This window comes from Aphelocoma coerulescens, chromosome 2, assembly GCF_041296385.1.
Source record: "Aphelocoma coerulescens isolate FSJ_1873_10779 chromosome 2, UR_Acoe_1.0, whole genome shotgun sequence".
NCBI classification, from domain to species: domain Eukaryota; kingdom Metazoa; phylum Chordata; class Aves; order Passeriformes; family Corvidae; genus Aphelocoma; species Aphelocoma coerulescens.
This window is the reverse complement of record NC_091015.1, coordinates 63914071-63940020: the sequence shown is the minus strand read 5'-3', so window position 1 is coordinate 63940020 and position 25950 is coordinate 63914071. Positions and strand designations below refer to the sequence as shown.

The window sequence follows — 25950 nt, the reverse complement described above, 5'->3', positions numbered from 1 at the left end:
TTCTCTTTTCATTTAACTTGAATGAGTAAATTGCAGATAGAAAATTTAGTGACTGCATCTCTTTTTGCATGTTACTAGGCAATTTTTGGAATTCTCACTGATTATAGTAGGTCAGCTTGTTCTCATTATTAAATGACAGTGGTCATTAAAATGGCAAACATATTTCTGTAGAATTCACTTTATATAATGTCAGCAAGTTTGTATGTTTTTATTAGTTCCAAATCAGATATTTCAAAAGACTGTTTGTAAGTATTCTCAGAGCAATGTCCATTTCTGAATTTTTGAGACCACAAAAAGATACTACAAATTAATCAGACTTTCAGATTTCCGCATAATAACTCTGCACATTTATTGTTTAATCCAATTCTAAAATGCTGTTATGATTGACAACTTGCTGTAGAGATAGAAGTCAATTGAATAATATGTAGCAGTCAATTTTATTTGAACCTTAATATGGTGAAGGTGGTTTTTTTCATATTTCCATTATTTATAAGTTGTTCCCCTTGGAGAATATATAAAAGAATTTGTTTTAAATGAGCTGATAATACCCTCTTTAAAATTTATGACAGAATTGTATCCTTTTTCCTTACAGCACAAGGGTGTGCCAAGAAACTGTTTTAGAACTATCTCGCTATTCATAGGATAAACACTGGAAAAGAGCCTCTTCTTAAGGTTTACTTAGAATGGAATTTCAACCACTCATCAGAAAAAGAATAACAAAACAGGAGGTATCCTACCAACCAGGAAACCTGGTGCCATTGCCAGGGTTTTCTTTATAAGAGACCACAGTACTCTTGCAGCTACATTTGATACTTCCTGTCATTCTTACAACTTCAAAATTCAATGTGGGCTTGATCATGCCATCAGCACTGAAAATTTGTGACTCAGTTGCGCCCTTCACCCGGAGGAAATCGGGGATGGGGATATAGTTTTGAAAATATATTGGTACTTTCTTACAACTGATAGGATGTTTTTATTTTTTTTTCCTCCCTTTCAAATCTGTATTGCAGACTTCAGCAAAATCTAGTAGGGCTGGACTGTGTTCTGTGCTTAGCAACTCATTAGTGCCCAGCGTATAGTTCGATTGTTGGATATTGATCATCTCAATAAATGCTGGAAATCCTTGGTTTTGCAGAATTTTGCTCATCCTCCACATGCAGTTTTAAAAAACAAGCTGTCATTTGGAAGCATACCAGTTTTCAGTTTTCATAGTGCATTTTTATTGTGCATAGTAGATCCTTTGCTGCCTCAGTAACTGACAAAAGAAAATACTTTATTAAGATAGAAAGTAAATGTGACTTGATTGTTTTTCAGATAATTTTTGCTTTCAGAAATTGCAATGGCTGATGCTCACCTATGCGTAAAAAAATGCAGTTCCCACACGCACAGAGTGCTCATGTACTGTATGTAAATTGCTGTATAATGCAACCCACATTAGCTGGGTTGATGATAGCTTCAGTTTCACTGCTGTCAGATTTCTGTAACTCTTTGAATGAGTTGGCTGGTCTGAATGAACGTTAGCATAATTTATGCAGCTGATAAGCGATTTGAGTGCTTGAGTTATTGATAAAGCACTTTAACATATCATTTTCACCTTCATGTTATGTGACATCAGAGTAGAAGGTAATGTGGCAGTCCCCAGGCTTGATATTAAAGTCAATCTGTTCTCTGGATTTCAGAGGCCAGGGGAAACACAGTGCTGCCTGATACAAGTCCAGCAGACCAGCACCAACCCAGTCAGTCCCATCCTGCATTCCCTGTTGGGCCTCAGGTCAGTATCTTTCCTTTTGACTAATCAAGATGTGCAATTTGATGAAAAATAAATAACTGTGATTGATCATCTTTGATCTGTGTAATGCAGAAAATGTGATTCTCTTTGGCTGCATTCAGTGTTACAAAAAGGGAACATGTATGTATTGTGTATATTTTAAGTCAAGTTTAGCAAGATTAGATTTTGTATGTTTTTCTAAAATAAAAGTTAACAAGTTTTACATATTTAGGAGGTTAAAATATTTTAATTTCTTGTGTAAATGACTTCTGAAATTAATATAATAATTTAATATTAAAGAGCTTGTGCAATTTTAATGCAGAATTATTGTCTCTGACAGTTATGTCTGTCACACAGAGCTCCTGCATTAGTAAAGGTATTTCATTATCTTTTATGCCAGATATTTATTTTCTTTAGAGCATAGTAGTATCACACTTTATAAGACTTTAAAATATTTCCCATCTCACTTCACAATTTTATCCAAGTTCAGCCATACTCTTAAGAAGATACTCAATATTCTTCCACTTCCCAGGACAGTCTTGGTCCACAAAGATTCTGGTAGTTGTTGGTGTAGTGTTTTCTGCTGTTATCAATCAATATACAACCAGGAATTTCTTGGAAATGTTGGCTTTTAGGTACTTGTAGACCAAGTTGAGTTAGGTCTTCTTTTGCTCGTAAATTATCTTTGGTGCATGTGTAATGAATTTTCCAGTCTAGATTCAGCTGGGATCACTACTATGCTGTGTGACAGTTTCAGACTGTCATGTTTGTCAAACCTTTCTGTGTTAGTGAAAATGTATGCTTTATGATACCGGAAGCAGTGCATGTCTGTAATGGCACACGAAAAGATCTCAAGCCAGAAGAGTTGTAATATACTGAGCTATACACAGTAAAATGGGTTTGTGTCTGTGGTTTCTTACAGCCACTACTGACAGCCCAACAGTTAGCCTCAGCAGTAGCAGGGGTGATGCCAGGAGGCACTCCAGCCCTGAATCAACCAATCCTTATTCCTTTCAACATGGCTGGGCAGCTGGGGGGCCAACAAGGACTCGTCCTAACTCTACCTACAGCAAATCTCACCAACATCCAAGGACTGGTAGCAGCAGCTGCAGCAGGAGGCATCATGACTTTGCCATTGCAAAATCTACAAGGTAAGTCGTTGATAATTTTTCTAAGAGGTTCTTTCACCTGTTTTACACCATCTCTTTCTTTTACATTGAGCGATCTCTTTTTCAAATTAAATGTTGCTCTCCATGAATACTGAAAAGTAATACCTGGATTGTTTTTGAATGCTTGGGAGATACTTAGGGGCTATTTGTCTTTATGAAAACATATTGGAGGTTGGGTCTTACATTCTATGGGTCAGTAATGTAAACCACTTGAATGACTCATAAGGTTTTTCTGTCATCAGTGATAAATGTTCTCTACTCACAGATCATTTTAAAATTTCAAATCATAGAATAATAGAATCGTAGAATATTAAGGGTTTGGAATGGACGTTAAATATCATCTATTCCCAACCCCACCTGTCATGGGCAGGGCCACCTCGCCCTAGACCAGGTTGTGCAATGCCTTATCCAACCTGGCTTTGAACACTGCCAATGTTGGGGCATCCACAACCTCCCTGGGCAACCTGTTCCACTGTCTTATCACCCTCACAGTGAAAAATTTCTTCTTAATATCTAACCTAAATCTTCCCTCTTTCAATTTATACCCATTATTCCTTGTCCTGTCACTGCAGTTCCTGATGAAGAGTCCCTCTCCAGCTCCCCTGTAGGCCCCCTTCAGATACTGGAAGTTTGCCATGAGGTCTCCATGCAACCTTCTCTTCTCCAGGCTGAACAGCCTCAGCTTTCTCAGCCTGTGTTCATAGGGGAGGTGCTCCAATCCTCTTACAAACTTCATGGCCCTCCTCTGGACTTGCTCCAACAGTTCCACACCTTTCTTATGCTGGGGAGACCAGAACTGTGCACAGTATTCCAGGTGGGATCTCATGTGAGCAGAGCAGAGGAGCAGAATCACCTTCTTTGACCTGCTGGCCACACTCCTTGTGATGCAGCCCAGGATTTGATTGGCTTTCTGGGCTGTGAGCACACACAGATGGCTCATGGCGAGTTTTTCATCACTTGTCAGCTCCAAGTCTTTCTCCTCAGGGCTGCTCTCAATCACTTCTCTGCCCAACCCATTGGTGTGTCTGGGATTGCTGTGACCTGGGTGTAGGACCTTGCACTTTGCTTTGTTGAACTTCATGAGGTTTGCTTCAGTCCACATCTCAAGCCTGTCAAGGTCCCTCTGGATGCCATTATCCCTTCCTTCCAAGCAAGTTGACTGCAACACACCACGTATTTCACCACTGCTGATTAAAGCAGCTGCATGAACAGCAACAACTAAAAATACAGTATTGCATGAAAATAACTTTTTTTAAAAACTTTTACAGTCAAATTAGAGTTTTCTCATCTGTCATCCATGCCCCAGATACATGTTTTTGTTCTTGCTGAGGGAGGTCTGCTTTATCAAAAAGGATCTGCCATCCTCTTTCAAGTTATTGAGAAAGTTGCATGACTCCAGAGTAACTAGGAAAAAGTTAATCTCTGTATGTATCCTCTCTATTGTCTCAGCTGTACCATGTTTGCAACAATTCTACCCTGAGGGATCTGCTGTGTTTTCCCTGTGGTCTAAAATCAGACTGAAAGCAGATTCTATAAGACCCCTTTTCTTTCCTAGTATTCTCTTCTGTTCAATCAATGTGTCTAACACTGTTAGGAACAGTACTCAATCCAAGTACATATGATATAAAATACATATGTATTTATTTACTATTCCTAACTATGTTGATGGTTCTCAGAATGCAGTTGCTGCTGAACAGAATGGAACAAAATACATCAAGATAAGTGTTAGCCGGTATCTTACAGCAGAATTGTATAGTTTTCATGGAAGAGGGCAGTAAAGGAAGTGATAGTCCAGTGTGAAAGTGACAAAGGTATGACCAGGAAGTGAAAAAAGAAAGGTTTAACTCTTTAGATTTATTTATTTATTTATTGTTATTTCTTTCCAATGTAAATGGTACAAAATATTTTCCACCAACAAAATGGTAATTTTTAAAAATTAATCCTCTGCACTGTGGCCTAAATACCTGTTAGTCACCAAACTCTGGTGGCTGCTGATTACCAGATGCATTGTTTGAAGCACCAGATCCTACAGGTTGTCAAACAGAGAAAACAAAGAGACAGATCTTGTGTTGAACAAACTCCCTTACAAAGCGCATGCATAGGACTCTCACCTGTTGGAGCAATTACTTGCCTTTACCTTGTGCATGTTTTAAAGTTTAATGTCAACAGACCTCTCTTATCATAGTTGTAAATGGTTTTCACTTTAATGTTTAAAATAATGTCTCTCTCATACCATTAAGGTGCACCAAAGAACCTGTCATTCATAAATGATAGATGAAAAGGACACACTAATGCACAAATTTTGCTTGTTTAAAATTTGAGAGTGCATGTAAAGTAGGAATGGGAGATTAAAAAAATAATGCAAGAACAGGAGCGGGTAAAAGCAGATATAACAAAGTGAAGTGGAAGTAGCTTTTTAGCGTAGGTGGATGATGAAATCTTAATGAAGAAACAGGCATTATAAAAATGTATCCTTCCACTCTGGAGTGCTCCAGGTTAGAGTTGCTGGGTATGTAGTATTATAAATAAACATAAGCTTGTGCAGTTCTTACGTCATTTATTCACCCCGTATTGAAAAGCTGCAGGGTAGGGATTAAGCCAGGCAACCTTTGGTCTTTAGTTTAGCCATGGATATCTAATTGCTAGCTAAAAGATGTAACTTTGCTGCCATATAAATTTTGCAAGCAATGACCTTACCAGATGAAAAGGTTTCCTTTATAATCTTTACTGGTAGATAGGAGCCTGGGATCAAATACGGACTTCCAGGAGCAGCAGGTTCAGTTCCCTGCCTATGAACACAATCACACCTTCCATAATGTATCTGAAAGGAACAGATCTCATAAATTTATTTAGTTGTGTTGCTGTTTGTTTTCTTCTCTACCCTTCCATCCTGATCTTCTAAGCAAGTGCTACTGCCTGCCCTCAGTTTTTGGAAATGAAACTGATACAAAAGGCAGCAAAGTAATCTGGTCAAGATAGTTCCTACCATCCTGAATCACAGCTGTAAACTGCCATTGCTTGCTCTGTAGCCCACTGTCCAATGCATGCATGAATGAAGATAGGAATCAGGTGAGAGTGGAGAGTGTTGTGTGGTGTCGTCAGTTCCATTGAACCTAATTGACTTCTGGTCCCTGTTTTTTTTGTGGTTGGTTGAAAATAATCATAGAATGTGTGTTCTGTTTTGTAGACAACACTTTTATAGATATGCTCATAAAAGCCCATGCTTGGACACAGTTGGGTAATTCCTGCTCTTTTGGTGAAATCAGACCACAATCATCAGCTTCCATCTCTTAACCTCACTGTAGCACAGTCAACTTAGATAATGGGAGGACATGTTTTCATGCTGTTTTCCAACCTGTCTTAATACTCCTGTTGTCACATCTGCTGTCCCTGAATTTTCAGTGAGGTCAAGCATAGATGTCCACAGCTCCTGTGGGTGGGGTCTTCTGTCTTTCTTCTCTCGTAAGTAAATTTCTAAAACTCTTCATTTCAAACTACCCCGGCTAAGTAACTCAAAAGACACCCTGAACACTTTTTGAATAATGTATGAATTCAGAAAAATTCTGATCTGGCAGAGTATTTGAATTCATACTGAATGTTGATCAAGGGAGAGTAATTCCACTATATTTTTTGTGCTCCACATACATGTTTAATTTATTTTTTTCTTAGGAACTTTCAGGTCTGGTTCAGGGTGATAAATATGAGACCTCAAAGTGCCTAGATAAAACAATGAAAATCCTCATTGGTGAAAAGAGAAAAGAACACTCAGTGATAGGAAACACAGAGGAGATATGTTAAGTATTTAAAATGAGAGAACAAGAGTTTCTTTTAAAATGGAGCAATTAATGGTTGCTCACAGAGTATAACTTAGTGATATTGCCTATTCTTCACTTGCCAGTTACCTATAAAAAATATTTTTTTTTCCCCAGATGTGTTTGTGTTAAATTGTTCAGTTGCTCTATGGTCCTGATCCACCACTAAGTTGATAGGAATTTCATTGCTGTAGGTGAAAAGAGATTTAGACCAGACCTCTTCCAAAACTTCTTTTCTTCATACATACTTGATTATTTTCTGTTCATTGCACCCTGTCATTTGCTATGTACGCTGCTATACCGTATCTGTTCCCTGAGCAAATAGATCAAATGTGTGCGAACAGAAGGAAGGGAAATGAATGTGTAAATTCTTGCTGTGAAATTTAGGAAAATACATTTTCCCTGGCTTCAGGCAAGCAAATTTCATATGCACAACTAATATGCAAATAATAAAATTTACTGAGATGGAAGAGGGTTGGTGGCAGAATAAAACTGTCTACCTTAGTGAAAAACAAAAATCCCTGAACATAACACCCATTCACCTGAGGAATTTTGACTTTCCACCAACAGTTCTTTGAAGAAAACAGTAAAATCAGCAACAATAACTTTTTAGTGTAATCCACTAAAAGCACTGAAGATAAAAGTTTAAAAACTATTCATGAAAGATGTCATCCCAATAAACTTACACACCTGTTTTCCCCTCACCATTTCTTAGAAATACAGATGGAACATAGCCATGCTTTCCTAAAATTTTGCAGGTGTCACAATAAGAATGGGGAGGTTGTGAGAAGTGAAAAAGTGAGGCAAGTACCCTACAAGACAGTGTGTTTCCTGTCTTCTGCTCTTAGTCCATTGCTTCTTGGCCTGTATTTATGGACAATGCAGAAAGTAGTCTGACAGCCTCCCTCTTAATCGTCCAAACTGGTGCTCACAAATACTCATCCTCCTGCCTTCAGGAAACTTTTCTATGGGCTGAATAGTTTCATCTGTTTTTCCAGGTCAGATTTCTCTAGGCTTTGGGAGGAGTATGTTCTTTTTTTTAATTTTAGTTATCCTTCTCAAGAGACCCTCCAAGGGACTAGTTGCTTAATTTCAGAGTATTCAGTAATGCCTGGGAGCTGATATTCATGAAAAGACATTCTCTCCTTAAGCCCATCTGATTTTTATGTCTCAATGTAATATTTCTGTATAGCTGAAACAAGAAAATTTTTGGGTGGGGGGGCTGAATTTGTTCTGACTTGTTTTCTCTATGTAATTTTAACCCTGTGAATTTCCTGTTGAAATAACTGAAAAATGGGAAGGCATTCCAGTCCTGGGGAGTTGTTAACAGCTGTCCTCTCTTTTCAATTTCTTTTCCATGACAACCAAAGCAGTTTTAGCTAAAAAATTAACATATTTTAGCTATTCTTTTAGTATAGCATATGTGTTTTGAAATTAGAAAATGGCAGTGTTTTCTGTCAGCTCACTGCTGGCCACTCACCATGGGTAACAGTCTGGGAGTATCTCTGCAAAGGGCTGGTCCAAATATATTTTATCACATAGCAATGGCACAACAGTGTTTTAGATATATGTGCCAATATGGAGAGAGAATTACACTGGAACCTTGAAAGAAATCAACAAGCTGGAGACTGTAGCCTCATGGCACTGAAACTTTGTGTATTTTATTTCCACTACCCATTGTACTGCTCCTAAAGTGGATGTCAATAATTTATTTACAAGTCAAAGTTTCTCAGTCTTGAGTCATGAAAGAAATGAGAACAAACTATCTCTCTAAATCACTAGTGAAAGCCTTCAGTGCTGAAAAGAAGTCTTGCATAGCTGAAAATGTGAAATCATTAAATTACATTATTTAAACAGCAGCAGGTCATATTTTAGCAGCAATACAATGGAAGGGGAAATGTATTAAACATCTTGAGAGATAGGAGACAGCCATTAAAATGCAGTGATATGGGTTACAGTTGACACAGATAATGGTAAAAAAAATTAAGAAGGCTTTTTTTATATAGAGATCAGTCAAAAAGAATGTTAGGTAAAGACAAGAGTAACAAAAAGAAAAAACCCCTATTGTTTACATTTATTAGATCTTGTTTCCTGTGAACAGAGATTTGTATCATTAATTGTACAACAGATAAAGTAAACATGCTCCGTCTCCATTCCTCCATGTACACACACCTTAAAAATCAGAAATCAGAGAGAGATGAAAAACAAGAAAGAGACAGAAAAGAAGTAAACTAAAAACCTCAATTGCTTACTGATCTACAGTCCAAATTCCAGTTCCTTAGAACATTTTTCCCTTTTAACTAAAGTGATGCAGTCCCTATTCATTTGTATTCCCCTTCAAGTAACATGAAATAGCTTTCAGAGTCTACAGAAAGGCAGTGTTTCACTTATGTATTTTAATGAGCACCAATGTCAGTAATAATCAAAATGATGTTTCACTTAGAGGAATAGTTTATTCCCAGGTACTTTTGCAGTGTACTAACATAACCAGAACAAGAATGACAAGAACCAAGAGGAAGAGCTGCACTCATAGCAATTTCTGTGAAGCCCTCAAACCAAATATACCTTCCCTTATCACTGTATAAATGCTGCTCAAAATGCAGTCACTGTGAAGGGCTCACTTACACAAAGAAGGAGATAGCCAACCCCAAAGACAAACCTCCCTAGCTTACTACATGGAAAGAGGTAAGAGAGATGTGAGCATCTGTAAGCACACTGTGGCATGCACAGAGTGTCTATGGATTAGCAGCCACTACAGCAGGTTTCCTCAGGCTATCAGCTGTATCCCATCCAAGCTGTCGTAGGATAACTGAACTAGTATGCAGAGATCGCTGAAGATGGGATGAGTTATCTCTGTCCGGTCTCCCACGAAATGTACTTTTTTGGAAGACCTAACATTTGCTTTTGGAAGAAAGGGCAAAATCTCCTTTTCTGTAGGTAGTTTAGCAAGAATCTTACAGGGTTGTTTGTTTATTTGTTCGGGTTTTTCCCCATAATACAAGGCTTCTCCTGTGCAAATGCATTGGCCCCATGTTAATTGCTCATCTTGTTCAGTGGCAAATTGCTGCTTTCACAGAGGGAATGTGAAAGGTTCAGGTCTTTATTAGTTACTAGTTGTTTATTGATCCCTCCCAGAGTGTTAGCTATTTGTTGTTTGGTTTCTCTGCCCCATGAGTTAAAGGCCTACCATCAGAGGCATTAAAATGCAGTAGCCTTAATGCTTGTGTGCTCTGTTGTTGACCTCCACCCAAAACAGACCTCAGACATGCCTATATTTTTGCTACTGATGGTTATGGAACAGCATCGGTCCGAAACCAAAGTGTTCACACCTACTTAAACATTGCAGGCCAAGTACTGACAAAGTCTAAATTTCCAGACTTCTATGCCAAGAAGCAGATGGGAAAGATAGAAGGAGTCTGCACCTCCCCAGCCTCCCTGAACTTTCCACCAAAACCCTATTGTTAACTATCCTCTAGCAGGCATGACCACTAAGCTAGGAGTTGTGGCATGACTGGTATGTGAGGCCTGGTCATTTGGGGGAATGTGCACCTTTATTGAGCCCCGACTCAGACTGATACTGCTCCTGGGAGGAATATTCTGCATGCAAGATTATAAATGAAATTTCCATCAACCAGAACATGGATGCATTTTAATGCTGCTTTTAAAGTGTGTCTTTGCACCTGTTTTGAGAGGCCTTTAATCTTCTTCTTGAATTTAGACTGTGACAATTTAAATTAATGTAGAGAAAACTCATTCCAATAATGTGAAGCACTCAACTTACTGTAATCTTACAAAAGCCAAGAAATTTCAAATGTAGTGAAAAACCTAGCTAGCGTTTGTCACTCTGTTCTTCACCTCTGCATTTTCACACACATGCTACATGCAGTAGTGGATCACATGCAAATAGGTAGGTATGTCTAGATCACATACCAACAGTTGCGTACATCTATATGGTATATACACATGCTGGTTCTCGTGCTGTCCAAGACTCTCTACTGCAGTAGAGAGAGTTGTACAAAGATTACCAGGATGGATTTGCAGCCTTCACTCTTAATTTCCTTGCCTTAGTGGATTTAAGTCAGACATTTATAGTATTTGTGGTTTAATTTCCTTTGTTTTTCCATGGTCTTTGTAGTAATAAAATCCCTATGATTCATGTTTTAAAAACTCCCTGAATTCAGACTTCTGTTCCTGATTCACCAGTGAGATTCTAATCAAGGACATATATATTTAGGGACTCATAAAAACAACAAAGTCTTTATTGACCAGCTGGGTTTACAGACATTTTTAATAGTGTGAATTTTGAATGCATGGAACATACAAATTAAATGCCTGAGAGCCAATTTTTTTAATGAAATTTCTTTAATGTCTATGTGATTCTGTACCACAGAACCATACACTTCCGCTTTATGGAGACCTATGGAGACCTCCAATTCTTTCTTCTTCTTCTTCTTTTTTTTTTTTTTTTCCTCTTTTTTTTTCTTTTTTTTTTTGGTCATGGAAAGTTCTGAGTGTATCTTATGACTTTCTCATTAAAATCTTAAAGTTTATGCATATTGAAACATTATATAGAATTTTCTTTTCTCCTGTTTTTTTTCAATTTGAGAAAAAAAATATCTCTGCCACTGAGACTGCCCCATAAATGGGAACAGAATCTATCCATCAGAACATCAGAAATTATAAAAGTGAAACTTCTTTCAGTTTTCTCATCCCCAGATCTCTATGCAATCTTACATCCTCTGGGTAGAAAGTTGTACTCATGGAGATCTTCAGGCTTCCACTTCTTTTTCCTGAAACTGCCTTCATTCCTTGACTGTTTCATCTTTGCAAGCTTGTTACTCTGACAGATGTAGCAGACCTGAGACCTGTGTTCCTGCTCTGCACTTTGACCCAGGTGTTCCATATAATGGAAGACAATTCGTGCACATTTTTTGCAAGTCTTCCCACCTGTAAACAAATGTGTAGATAATTAGCGGTTATGCTTTCCTACGAAGTGGCTTAAATCACTACTGTTAGATGCCTTGAGTTCCTCACACACAGCTAGATCTTTGCTAAATGTTCTAAATTCCTAAGTCTTGTTCCGGTCTATAGATGTAAAATAGTCTAAGCTCTTTTTTTCAGTAGCTGCAAAAATAAAGTGAATTATTTCCTTATTTTTTGGACCTACAGTCATGTTTTCCAGCTCACAGAAGGACTAGAGGTTTCCGCCAAGGTCAATAGGATCCAGCACCATATGGGCTCTTAGATAATTGCCTGCTATAGTTTCTTTTTCTTATTTATTTTTACATAAATATTGCTTTTAAACTTAATCATCTGTAGACTCGACATATCTTAACAGACCCTTGTTTCACTTAGTGGTGTTTTAATGTGATAAATTATGCAATGTTAAAAATAAATCTTCATCATAAAAACAAGGTACTCGTCTCATTTCCAGTGGTTAATTCTATTCAAGTAAATGGTGATGCTTCAGATTTACAGTATCTTTTCCCTTCTGTTTCTCAGATCCCATTTCAGTCTCTTGTGCCTTTCCTCATCCAGAACTGACTCTATCCGCCCTTTATATTTCAACTTGGTTTCTTAAGCTATTCACAACCCAAATATTCCTGAATGTATTCTGTACTGTGTAGCTGATTTCCTATTGCGTCAGCAGTAATAACTGAAGAAGAGGTGATAAAACTGTTGTAATTTTACCATTATATTGGATTTCTGTATTTTAGAAGATGTAGTTGCAACAGGACATGAATACTGTTTAAAAATGAAAGAAATGATAGTAGGACATTTTGAGGAAATTAACTTATTGGGACCCTGAAAGTTGTTTCTTTTATCTTTCTTATTTTTAAAAGGATAAAACCTCTCAAGAACAAATTTTGAACCTGTTTTCTGAAAACTGTTAAGTCTAACATCTGAACAGAGCAATCGCTTTCAGATTCTCTTTTCAAGATTTTAGCTTTTCTTTTCCCAAAGCAGTGCTTGTGAATTGTGAAAGAAGACTGTTGTTTCCCCCCCCATCCCCCAATACTGCAGCATCTTTAAAAAATATTCAGTTTTCCAACCCCCCAAGCTTTCATTTTACTGGTAACCAAATCAATTCTTTGAATATTTGTTTTACTCTGCTTTAGCAAGAGTGGTTGCTCATGTTACATTTATCTAATATGAGCACTTTGGCCAGTTGTAACCAAAATAAAAAACATATATTATTTGCTCCATTTCTCAAAAGAATATTATTGGTTCTAAGTGTAAGACTTATTAAGTATATCTTTATGCATTTATGTTCCCATGAGTGCCATTATTTAAAAAATTTTTAGTGATATTTATATACATTCAATGTTCAACATCAGATAATTTGAGTTTCCTGTGTTTGTAAGGTAACTCATAAGGGAGAAAGTTGTATTAAATAAATAATACAGATAAATTTTATACTTCCATATATTTCAAAGCTAATGCAGCTAACTTTCAGTGGAATGGTAACATAAGACGCAGTGCTATAATATGATTGATTTGTTTTGACAGCAGCCAAATAATTGAGAGTGAAAGGTGTCAGCACAGATGAAATATTGTATAAGCCACATTCAGAAGGCAACCCCAGCAGCAATAGCAACTGGAGTTTTATTTCCTTTGATATCGCACTGTTACTCACTTCCAGTTTATTATAAACCCATGTAAGGTACGCAACTTTATGTGTGATGGAGGCTTTTATGGAGGGGATAGAAACAGAAGTTTGTCAGGTACTTGAACAATAGATACTGACAATGCGATGTATGATGGATACAATATACAAGGGTAAATTATCTTAATCTTTCCCACTAGTTTTCTCTCTTCTTTTAAACACTTTTTTCAGGCTACTGCTTATCTGGCATCTTACCTCTAGCTTGGAGGGTAAGTGATTCCCTCCAGAGCAACCAGTCTATGGATTGCCTGGCAGGGGATTGCTGCAAAAACATTGCTGCCATTACCCTCCCCAGCAGTGAAGCTTAGTTTTAGTTCACCTCTTCTGCACTGCAAACTATACAGCTATACACTTTCTGGGTAACTGAGACAGGGTAAGGCTTGTATGTTTGCATCATGGCATCCTACTGCACTACAAGGATTACAAAGAACTATAGCATGTGTCTAGGAGACTGCAAGTGTATGAGTAACCTACTATAGAAGGTAGCCAAATAGACCAGCTGAAATAATGCCTGAACATGTAACATGATATGAAAATCACTTTTGGGCTTTCTTAAAAGTACATTGAACAAGAAACTATGGCATGTTTGTAAGAACCCAAGGTATAAAGCTTTCTTTGTCCTGAAGTGCCATTGATTTCAGTGGGAGCCAGACTCCAAGGTACAGATTGAATTGAAATTTATATGTCCTGCCATTCATTTCAAAAATGCTCCATTAAGAAGACACAATCTGATGTGAATGACAAGGGTTCTCAGTAATGAGCTCTTGCTCATGCAAAACAAAACAAACTATGACAACCATCATGTTAACAAGATCAAGAACCCTTGTGGCTTTGTAAAGTAGCATCTAATCTATATCTATATCTATACCTATACCTATACAAATACAATTATTTTACTTGAAGAAAAGTAAATAACAGAATGGGATTAGATTTCCAATACAGATCAATTTATACACAGTCCCATTGCACTTGCATTCTTTTTGTCTTCTGATCTGGTAATTTCATAAATGGCATGGTGGAGATTAGAAACCAAGGCTGAGAAACCTAAACCTACTGTTATTAATACAGGAAAAGTTTTCATTGAAGTGATGTAGGAAGGCAGGAAGTAAAATATATCTTACTGTAGAGAAGGCTGTATCTACTGAAGTATCTTCTTTAAAACAGGTAGAGCAGACTTGAGTTTTCAGCATTTTCTTCATGTTTGACCTGTGCAGACAATATTTCTGGAGAAAACTAAACTCAAAATTCCACAAGTGCATACCTACTACATTCCAGAGCCAAGTGGATATACAAAGGACCAAACCAACAACTGACCCTTTGGACAGCTTCAAGACCCATACAAACCCATCAAGACCCATCAGTGCAAACCAGAGTAAATATAGTCCAAAATAGAAACCCTGAAGTAGAGGGAGTGAAAGGGACTTGGAACCAACTGCTTCTATCTAGTCATCTTCTCATACTGCAGCAAATTACTTGCTAACATTGATGTAGACATGCTTCAGGAAGAAGTAATTTGTGACTATTGTATGTGCAATGAAAACAAATCCTCATTGCTTATGGTTCAGAGCAATATAATCTAGGTAGAGGCTTCTCTTAGAGCACTGAGTGCCCAAGTTGCAGGACTGTGTGTCTTATGTAATAAATAGTTCTCTGCCATCAGCACCTGCAGTTAAAATTAGTTTGGTAGGTCTGATTTTAGCCAGCAGCAGCTGTAACGTTCTCTTTAGTAATTGAAGAGAGAATGCTGAACATGGAATGTCTTCATGTGTGTGTGTGCATAAAGCTATTGATAGGCATTGAAATGGGACCAATGAAAGCATAGACTTTCCAAGTGTCTTGTTTTCTGTACAGATGTTAGTCTCCTCATCAACAAGTATTTACAGGACTACATGAAAACATGGATGGGTAACAAGACTCTTGGGAGAGTACATAGTACTCATGAAAAATACCTGCTTTCCTTTCCTTTCTTATATGACTTCAGATATTTTCTTTTCCATGTCCCAGCTTGTACCTATGAGCATATATGTATACTTCTACCTTTCCTTTTAGGCTTCAACTAGCTCCTTCATCCAGGAGCCTCTGTCCAGTAGGCTGAGGAGTACAAATTCTTCCTGAGAAGAATTTCACAAAGTAGTGTATAGAGGTAGAAGGTCTAGTTAATAGAAAGATGCTCAAGTGTCTAACATGTTTCCTGGCCACTGTAATTGGGATTCCTCTTTGGTTGTTCACCTCTTGACTATTAGAGGCATTTATCAATCCATTGCTGATGGAACAAAAAGCCACTGAAAGAAATAGGAGTGAAAAAATCAAAAAAGAGACAAGTGAGGTAAAAGCCAAGAAGCACAGCTTTCTGGCCCTTAGCTGGCCAGGCAAATGGAAGAGAAAAAAAAGTAAGCTAGCCACTCAAATGAACCAGCTCGCAGACATTTCCCACATGTTTTTGTCGACATTTTTCTGATTGGTCCCATAACCCAAACAACTTCTTGTTTATTTAGTTGAAGATAAAGTAGTTAGCTTTGTAAGTTGAAAGACCAGACAGGTTGTCTTCATAGTAATCCCTACTCCATAAAGATTCCAGTGACTATTAATAGATGGGATTTTGCAGACTTCAGCATTGTGAACAGTTTCCTTCTTTAGACGATAGGTTTTCGCTGATCAGGAACTAAAGTAAACGATTTTCCACACACCTCTTCTTCTGAAATGATTCCACATCATTGTTACAAGTAAATGGTCAGCTCTAAGTGGTAACTGTGATACGCCAGCACAGAGCCAAATCCAGAGGCCCTCAACTCTCAGTTTTAGTGAGGCAGATTCATTTTAGATATGATGCTTGAGGCCCTGTTGACATTTGGGGATTTGGGTTTTAAAAATCCCTATGTGAAAACCCTCAAGGTTTGGCTGACTATAACCCGCAAATGGTTTGACAGGACCCTATTTACAGAGACTGCTCAAGAGCCTTTCCCTTCCTCCATTTGAGTGGTCAGCACTGACATACTCCATTATGAGAAAGCCCCACTTAACGTGGAACTACTTTCAATTGTCATGAGCACTCAGCTTTATTTAAACTGACACCCTTTCCATCGCCCCCAAGCTAGAATCCCAATGTCAGAGTGCTTCAAGAACTTCGGATTCAAAGCCATACTGGCTGGCAAAGAGCTGTAATAGAGTGGTTCTAAACTGCACAGAAGTGAACTTCTGAGATGGAAGGACAATCCCAAAAGTGAAGGGAGACATGGTAAATATGGATAGGCTAGGTAAGCAGAGGAAAAGAGAGTGAAGGGAAAGCTTGCCTGTAGGTTCAGATCGGAAAAGAGACTTGGAGGACCCACACTTCTCTCTTCCCTTGCCCTTAATCAGTTCATTAAAGTTCAGTGATCTGGGGTCGTGCTGTTAGAAAGGGTTACAATTCCTTTGTGTTCCAAGAGCTTCCTTCTCCCACCACAGCAGGTTGCTCAAGAACCAAGAGCATGCGTAAACAATCTGAGATTAAACAGCATGGAAATATTCATGCTCTATTCCTACAGAGGAAATATAGTCTATCTGTAAAAAACAGTTAAGTGACCACTAGATCACTCCTGTTTCTTAATATTAAGCAAATGCTAATGCATGTGCTAGTTCATTGAAGTGGTCCTGTTTAATATGGAAAAAAAGTCATTTTAATGATCCTCTGTTTACTAATAGAGAAACTAAGTCACAGAGTAATGAAGTGACTGCCCTATATTTCCCAGCAGAACAATAGCAAAACTAGCCATAGAAACCATGTTTCCAAAGCCCAGTCTGCAAATGTATATTTACAAATTTGTAGGGGAAGAACATTATTTTTAAATTAGTGTAAGAAAAATGTATTTAAAGAGAATACTGTTACAGGATATTTTCTGGGTGCTCCTATAAAACATTTCTTATAGATTGTTTTAAAGGCTGAATCCTGATTGTCTCAAAGATATCTTCCTTTGGCTTTAGGGTGGCTGCTTCCATAAGAAAAATTAACAATATTCAGTTGTATATTTTAGCCTAAACAAAGAGAAAAAAGAAGAAGAATGGCTCTAATAAAACACAACCAATGTCTGAACTGTGAATGGTTTCCTCCTTTTTTCTCTTCTTTCCACTGGAGAAGTACACTATCACAGTAGTGGTTTGGGATTCAGTAATCATCTCTGCTTTCTGCAAATCTAGAGCAGTTTATGGTTTTGTCTGAGTTTTTGTTTTAAGATCAAATGTCATTGTCATGGAAGACTTTTTTCTCAACATACAGCTACATTTCAAAAATATACCTGAATTTTAGAAGTGGAGGGAAGGAGAGGGAAGGGAGGAATATCACTACTTGGGTTTCATGCCAGATTTTAATGTAAAATTAATTCCTTTAAAAAGATTTTTAAAAAACCACAACATTTTTCTAATGTGCATTAAGAATGTTGGAGAGCTCACTGAAGCATATACTTTGAGCTTTCAGGAGCAATCTGTAGTCAGGCATTTTAAATGAAAATTGATTTGTGATTTACATGGTCAGTGGAAAGAAAATTAACTTATGGAAGGTTGTAATGAAATATTAGACAAGTAAAAAAGTAGATGGTGATCTAGTGGAACTAAAAGTCCCATCTGGAAGAATTCTGTGACATTTTTACATTTATCTGTGTTCTGCATGAGTTGTAATGTTAGTGGTAATTTTATGGGACTGAACTGAAATGAAAAGGGTGTTATCACAGATTGCCTACAATATAGGATTGTGTTCAGTGGAGAGTCCTGTACCCTTTTCTCCATTTTCCTGTAATATGACTCATTGCACTTTTTTCAGCTACTGTTGTTGAATTCATTCAGCCTTTTACTTGAGGTTATTAAAGAGGAACATCAAATGCACACAAAAACAATCTAGCAGCACATTAAAAATCAACACGGCTGCTTCCACTTACTCCTGCATAGGTGAGGCCCTATCCAGGAGACCCTTTAAAATATATGCTAAACTTGCACTTTATCATTCTTAAACACAGGCTATTAACACAGATTTAAAATACATTCTCTTTCAATTTATGACTCATCAGCATAGCAGGAGCAAAGAATTAAAGCTTTTCCAGAAAACATACTGCCCTATTTCTGTTCCTCTGTTCATTTTGAACTCTGATATTCACTGTATGACATCCCTGATTGCTCTTGATGTCAGTTTCTCGGAGAATGAAGAAAGAGAGACGTGTCAGAATAACATGATGCCATACTCGCTGCATTCTTCTCCTGCTTTTGTACTAGAAAATCTTTCTCTTGTTTCAACCACACAGAATTTACTGGTAATGGAAATAGGAACTCTTGTACTAACTTCTACTGCATAATCTTCTTTCTTCTGTAGACTCCATGTATGGCAACCACTAATTTATCGTAACTTTACAGAGTTTGAAATATATGACTCTAACTTGGCAGAAGATTAGTATTCTTTGGAACCAGTTAGATTTATTAATGTCTTTGTCAGAATTAATCCCATTGTGGATTTGGAAAGTTCTCAAATTTTCAAAATCTAGAGAAAAATCTTCCCATCAAAGGCTTGCTTCCTTCTGTTATTAAATGAATTAGTTCTATGTCCTATCAAAGTCTTGTTTGTTGAGGACATCTAATCTTCCTTTTCACAGAAGAAAATATCTTTATGCCACTTCTTCCTCTCTGTTCCTTTAGGAAATACGTAGGTGTCATATGAATGCATGCTAAGCATTCTAGTTTCTTTGCACTGCACAGGTTTTCAACATGGCTCAGCAGCATGTAGGGTTTGGACATTCTTGAGCAAACATGGGCTGTAGACTTGTCCCTCTTCTCATGTTATTTTTTTCTAATCAAAACTGGAGACTCAGGTTTGAAATTATACCAAGTCCATATTACTGTTAGCTAAAGTCAAATTAAAATCAGATTGTACAACTAATATGTGCAGTGTTTTCGGTTGAATAAATGCAATACAGAAGAGTATAGTTTGAAACATACCATATTATTTCTCCAGGAAATTTATTTTAGAAGCATATTTGAAAGAGGGGAAATATCACAAATCCTTCACAAATAGTATATATGATTTTCAAGAGAATGATGTGGCTACTCATGGTAGGAGCAGCCTTTCTAATCACAGGATACTGTAAAGGTCAATATTAGGTATTGGCTTTCCATCCTATCCATCTGAAACAATATACCATAGTGAATGTAATCAGTAAATGGTGGCAAATGAACCTATTGGAAACATTAGCATTGCAAAATGACAAGTTTTGAGAAATAGATGTTAAGTGGATCCTGCAGCCGGTAATTGTCATCCTGGGAATAATTACGCTAATTAATAGTTGCTAACCCCCGACCCTTTGTGCCTGTAACTTTGAATGAGTTAATGATTGCTGCTTTTGAGACTGTATTGCTGGTAGATTTTCACTAAGTGTCAGCAGAGTAAAAAGGCCCCAGGGGAGAGACTGACCCTGATGATCTTTAGGGTCCCATTTTTACAAACCACAAGTACATCTCTGAATGATCAGATAGCATCTCCACAGACCACAAAGTAGTTGGAGATTGTCTAATGAAGAGATCCATTTCATTATAAAGTTACTGATTTGTAAAGTTAATATTAAGTTCGTGTAACCTCAGATGCATAGCACTTGCCATCAGAAGTTTTTACTTTTGAGGCTGTGCTTTAAATGAACCACAAACCCCAATTTTTTCCATTGTCTTTCCTCTTGACCCTAGTTATGTGGACTCTATTTCTCCTGAAATTAATTTAAAATGCTACCAAATCTTTATCGGCAAAATTTAATTTCTGTAGGCTTTTAAAGACTGGGAAGCTTATTTTACAGAGTGGGTCCGTATTCCTTTGCAAGACCCATGCAAGTGGGTCTAATTCCTTTGACTATTCTGTCCTCTTTCTCTGTCTCTCTTTCATCCCTCCTACTCCCCAATAAATAACTCTATGAGTCCTGTAATATCCATAAATTTGGGACATATAATCTAGCTGACTTCCAAGAGTGAATATTAGGGATAATTTTGTATTGTTAAAATAAATAGTTGACTGATGTCAAGATGGCAAGAGAAAAATTCCAGTAAAATCAAGATTATGTTCATCAAGGACAATGAAAAATGTAAGGAGAGCTGTATTTCTCTTAGTCTTGCAGTCTGTAAATGAAAGGGTTATTAATATACTTTGGAAATTAGTCCATGGTCTTTGATCAGATGGAATGATAGATTGAGTGCTGCCCCATGTTGGAGCCCATTTTTGTCAAAACAAAGAAAACAACTTTGTAGTACTACAATATCGTAAGTCCAAGTTACTTACAGTAGTACACTATTAGTTGATGATTCCTCATAATATCTTCAGGGAGTTAGAAAATATCATAAAAATAGATCTTTTCTTAACTGCATTTGCTGCTTCTGATGTTTTCCCATGGCTCTCCACACAGACAAGAGAGCTCCTTAAGGTCAGTGTGAGTTTTCCTGTCCTGAGCCATAAAGCTGCTAGTTGACAAAGATCACATCTTTTGTTCTGTTGGAAAGGAGAACTGCTTATAGAAAAATCTGTGAAAGTTTCAAAAAATTGTAAATGTTGGTACTTCAATGTTGCTTTGAACATAGAACCTGGAATATAAACCTAGCATCTGTACAGCATGTAGAAGCAGGATTAAATATGGCAGTTGTATGGGCAGTTTATTAATTTCTACAGTCTGCAACAAAGAACTGATTTGTAAACTTTCTTCTTGTTTTTCCAGCACTTATTTCTCATAGGCATGTGCCATTTTTTATTTGCTTTGTTTTGTTTACTAATTATGCCCATAAGATAAGTGTACATAGTGCCAAAGGAAGGTAAGAATGGTGACATAATTTTTAAGGAAGAAAGCAGCATGAATTTTAGGAGCCACATAAGTACTAGGTGGCTCCTTTAGAGACCACAGTGCCGTGTAGAGAGAGGAAAGTGTCCCCAAGCTTTTGAAACCAGATATAGAAGCTAAATCATTGCTATCTCCCTTAATTAAGATTCTGTGTTTCTCCACATGAAAATTTATGGAATAGTATGTTTTATAGTGGTAAGTCTCAGAAGGAACAATCTGTTAGAAATGTATTGAAGTAGCAGAGCTAAATGGTACAAAATAAAGAAACGTATTACTTTGTCAACTAGCATCAACAGTCCTTACAGGTCTTCCAAAAGATTTGATACCTGACATTATGTTAAAAAATTGAAATATTTTAAGTAGTTTATGTTGCATTTTCCATGGCAGCAGTGATGAAGTTCAATTGTCTTTATCTTCATTCACCTGAGAAGGGTGGCAAGTAAAAAGATGATATTAGGTTAACTGCTGGTCTGCTTGTGCTCTGTAAAACAAGAAGAAAATGAATGAGACCTATATTTTCCTGAATTTATACAGAATGTACCAAGGATGCTATAAGTTAAATGTTATAAGTTAAACAAAAGAGTACCAGAATATTATGGAACAAGAAAACAATCACGAGAAAAGGAGGGGAGGAAAGAACAGAAACTGGGTGGAAGATAATGTTCATGGAAGCTGCAATCCATCCAACAAGGCAAGGAGAAACAAATGCACTGAAAATATGCCAGTTGTCCAAAAAGATAGATATTATATACGGCAAGAAATGAATAGAGAAATAATGGTAAAGAAACTACTCATTCAATAAATGCGAGGGCCCGGCTTTCAGAACTAGAGTGGCTTTCAGGCACTACAGTACCTCAATTTTTGAACTTGGACAGTGGCAAAACCAGCTGACACAGGAAATATTGACACTCTGAAAGTGGTCACAGAGCCCATGTGGTCCCCTTATGTCAGTGATGACAGAGAGCCTGCCCCTGGAAGACAACAGTCATTACTTAGTGACAAAGTTAACCAGACAGTGCATAAACCCTTGTCATTTGACATCAACCATGCAGATTAAGTCTTTTGTCCCAGACATTGCAAAGATCATGAGACCTGTGAGAGAGAGAAAAGGACACAAACTGGAGGCTTACAGTGAGTGGTCTCATTTTCCTCTGAGCTGCAAAACTAATTAATTTTACTTAGAGAGTTACTCCTTAGACTGCTGTTGTTGAAACTGGTCATTTAGTACTAAATTTCCAGAGGTCTGTGGCTAGACAGAGTCTAGTCTTGTGTACTACAGAGAGCATGGACTTCACTGAATTCTACCTATTTAAACCACAAATAGCTCTCATGGCCTTTTGTATGTGTATTTTTAGACTTTGATTCACTGCGCTTCAAAAAACAGCAGTCTGTCTAAGCAGGAAAATTTTGATTCTGAGTTAGTATTATAAAGATAAAAGGTTAGAGAAAATCACAAAACAAAAACTAAATCTGGATTTGAGATGAACAGAGAACATTAAATCCCATAGGGTGTGAGGCACAATAGGCAGTGAGGCACAAAAATATTCATAAAGCCAAAGAACATAAATGATTAAAGGCTGGAATTAAGCAAAAATGTGAAGACATGTCCTGGGCCTATTGGATGGATTAGAATTTCCTTTGATACCACTCTGGTAAAAATTTTGCCATTGTGGGGATAAAACAGAAGGCCTAAACACAGGGAATGAACAATGAAGCCAGTCTGGGAATTTGAGACATATTGTCTCTGGAGGCATGGTGTATCATAGAGTCTGTTTTGTTCTCCAGTTAAAATCCTTGGTTAAGTTGCATCAGTGCTGCCACTAGGAAAGGCTGTAGAGTTTAGAGAGTGAACACAGCAAATTTATGTCTGGAAGAGGGGATAATTCTTGTTTGTTAAAGAAATATTACTCTTTTTTTGTTTCTCTTTGTGACTTTTTGTCACTAACATCTTTGGTATAGTGTGGTGATAGATCAGTTCATGGAAAGAAGATGTCCATCCCAAAATACGTTGGCAAGGAATAGAACATTTATGAAATAAATATTTGAGTGTAACTATAAATGTATTTTACTGTTGTTTTCAGTGCGGTGTTGGAGAAGGATTGCTAATTGGAAGCAAGATGGAGAAAGATATGAGAGAGAGGGACTTTTCTGGTTAAAAAAAAAAAGTGATAGACATTATGGCCCAAACTATGTTCTGCTGGTTTTTAAATTATGGTGCACAGTAAAAGTAAATCAGCAAAATCTCTCCAGAGGTGTATTTTATCTGGTAAGGCCATAAAGAGCAGGATCTACTACTCAGTTTACAAAATTGTTTCAGCATTTAAATACATCCTCTACCATAATACATAGACAAAAGCAATGTCATTATTCTAGATTTCTTGCAGTGCAGCAATTAAATTTCAAGACATTTCAGAAGCTTCTTTAAGATAGAATTGCAGAACCTGACCACATTTTCCAAGGCTTATCTCTCTTCAGTGAGGCTGTACAGCTGGTAACCATAAAAACAGACATTTTCAATATATTTTTAGCCATGTTTCCATCTACCACCAGAATGCCAAGAAGTTTCTCCTTGGTATTTGGTGTACCTTTTTGCAAGAAGACAGGAGTATTTATAATTTGTTAGGATTCTATGGTTATATGTCAGAAATTCTTATTATGAAATGTTTTTGTAAACAAACTAAATTCCACTGGGAAATATACAGACACTGTTGCTTTTTTTTCCTGGTTTTTTTATTATTATTTTTAATTAGTGCTCTCCACAGAGTGTTGAAGGTTATGATAAATATTTCCTGGAGCAGATTTTCAGCCTGTAACTCTGAGGAAGAAATATGCATTTAAAGATGTTGTTTTATATTTTGACTCTGAAGGGGATTACAAAAAATACTCTCGGTAGATTACTCTCTTTAAAGTTTCTTTTCTCAAAAGAAGTTATAAGATGTCTAATGAAGGAAATTTATCCTAGCATTAAAACTGAGCTAAATTTGCATGGATGTTTTTATTATTTTCTAAAATACATGACTTCAAACAGTTAAAGCACCATGCTCAGCCAATATGGAAATACAGCTGAATTTGAAATTTACTATATGCTGTTTCTGCTTCTCATTTTTTGCCATTTCACACCTTGTCCGCATCCCGAGCAAGCTTGTAAGTTTCCAGCGCATACATTTCTTGTGATGATATATTGTCCTGGTGGAAAATTTCATTTACTGGCTGTGCCCTTTGCTGAACCTGTTGCTAGTCAAGGAACATGATAAGCGTATAAGTAGCATGCTACTTCATTTATCATACATCGTTTTAGACACTCAAATATCTCATATACAATTCTGCATTCTGCACCAAGGGAAACTACTAAACTTGCAGGAAAAAAAATCTACAAATAAATCATCGGTTTATAATATATAAATGTATCATCCTAATAAAAATTAATCATAGTTTATACTAAGACTGTAAGTGCCCTTTATTTTTTTTTATGGCCTCAGTAACCACATCCTATCAAACTCTAATAGAAAATATCTGGCTTTTGTGATTTTGTGTATAGCAGAATTGAAAGATATAAAAATACTGTCTATTTTTTAATAATTGAATTACACTGCAAATAAATCACAGGCTTGAAAGATCCGGCATTGCTAAGGACCTTCTGCTCTTCTAACATTTCTCTCTGGTTTAAACTTTCATCATATCCTGTATAAAACAAAATTTTATTTAAGAAACAACCAGAACAGCAACACCAATAAAATCCTTTAACATTTAAGGAATTTAGAACTCACCAGAAAGAAAACATTTGCAAGAAATTTAAGGTCAAATAAAACAAAGTCCATCTGATGTACTAGCTGTTCCTAGAAGAGTAGGTCAGGCCTCTCTAATTTCAGTTATGTATCATCTATTGATTTCAAAGCTTCTTCAGACCATCATCACAATATTTTACTACAAGCAGCTTTTTATTCCAACATAAAACAATCTGCATCCTTCCAAGATGTTGCATTTAAAATGTTGAATGCAAAATTCTTATTTATGTTAAGCCATGCTTACATTAATTAACCTTTCACTAAAATATTGGAGTATGAAAAAGTATGTCTTACATTTATATAGCACCTTTTATCCTGCATCTTTTAACAACTGTACATAGAAGAGTCACTTCAACCACCTCTCATGTATATCCATTTCTAGGGAGGAGTAGAAACATTTAATGGCTCACAGTGACACTGCGTTCTAGCTTTGAACTAGAACTGAAGAAGAATTTGTTAAACAGAGTTTAATTACATGATCTGTAATTTGACTAGGTTATCAGAGCTGATAGAAATCTGTCTGGGGAGAACAGAGGAGGGAGGCAGAGAAGAATGAAAAAGCAAAACAAACCCAGATGTTGTGCCATCTCACTGGGGATAGGGAAGAAATCTGCATACAGGGTTAGGGGGTTTTGTACTTTTTGAGAACATCATCTTTAGAAAAGATGCCAGGTAAGGTGATAGAATGGAATCTCCAAAATAGGTTTCCTTCAGCTGAGAGGTTTTCCACCAGAGTCCCCATCTGAACTCATAGTCATGGTGTATGAAATACAAAATGTTGATATGTAATTGATCTGAATAGGAAACATATTGTTGTATTGCAGTCATAATTCACCTAGGTGAAGAGAATTAAAACATCTGAAACCAAGTAATTTCCTCATGTAATCAGGACATATTGTAAACAATGGGTGGGAAAGGAAGGA

The 25950-nt window shown here is 36.9% G+C and overlaps 1 protein-coding gene across 1 annotated transcript in view; it reads left to right on the top strand.

Moving 5' to 3' along the window:
• The window catches only part of POU6F2 (POU class 6 homeobox 2), a 325507-nt gene that overhangs the window by 143822 nt on the left and 155735 nt on the right, over positions 1 to 25950 (top strand). Inside the window, exons 3-4 of the mRNA XM_069005862.1 lie at positions 1680 to 1771; positions 2691 to 2919. Of these exons, the coding sequence (XP_068861963.1) occupies positions 1680 to 1771; positions 2691 to 2919 (321 nt within the window). The remainder of the gene's footprint in view (positions 1 to 1679; positions 1772 to 2690; positions 2920 to 25950) is intronic.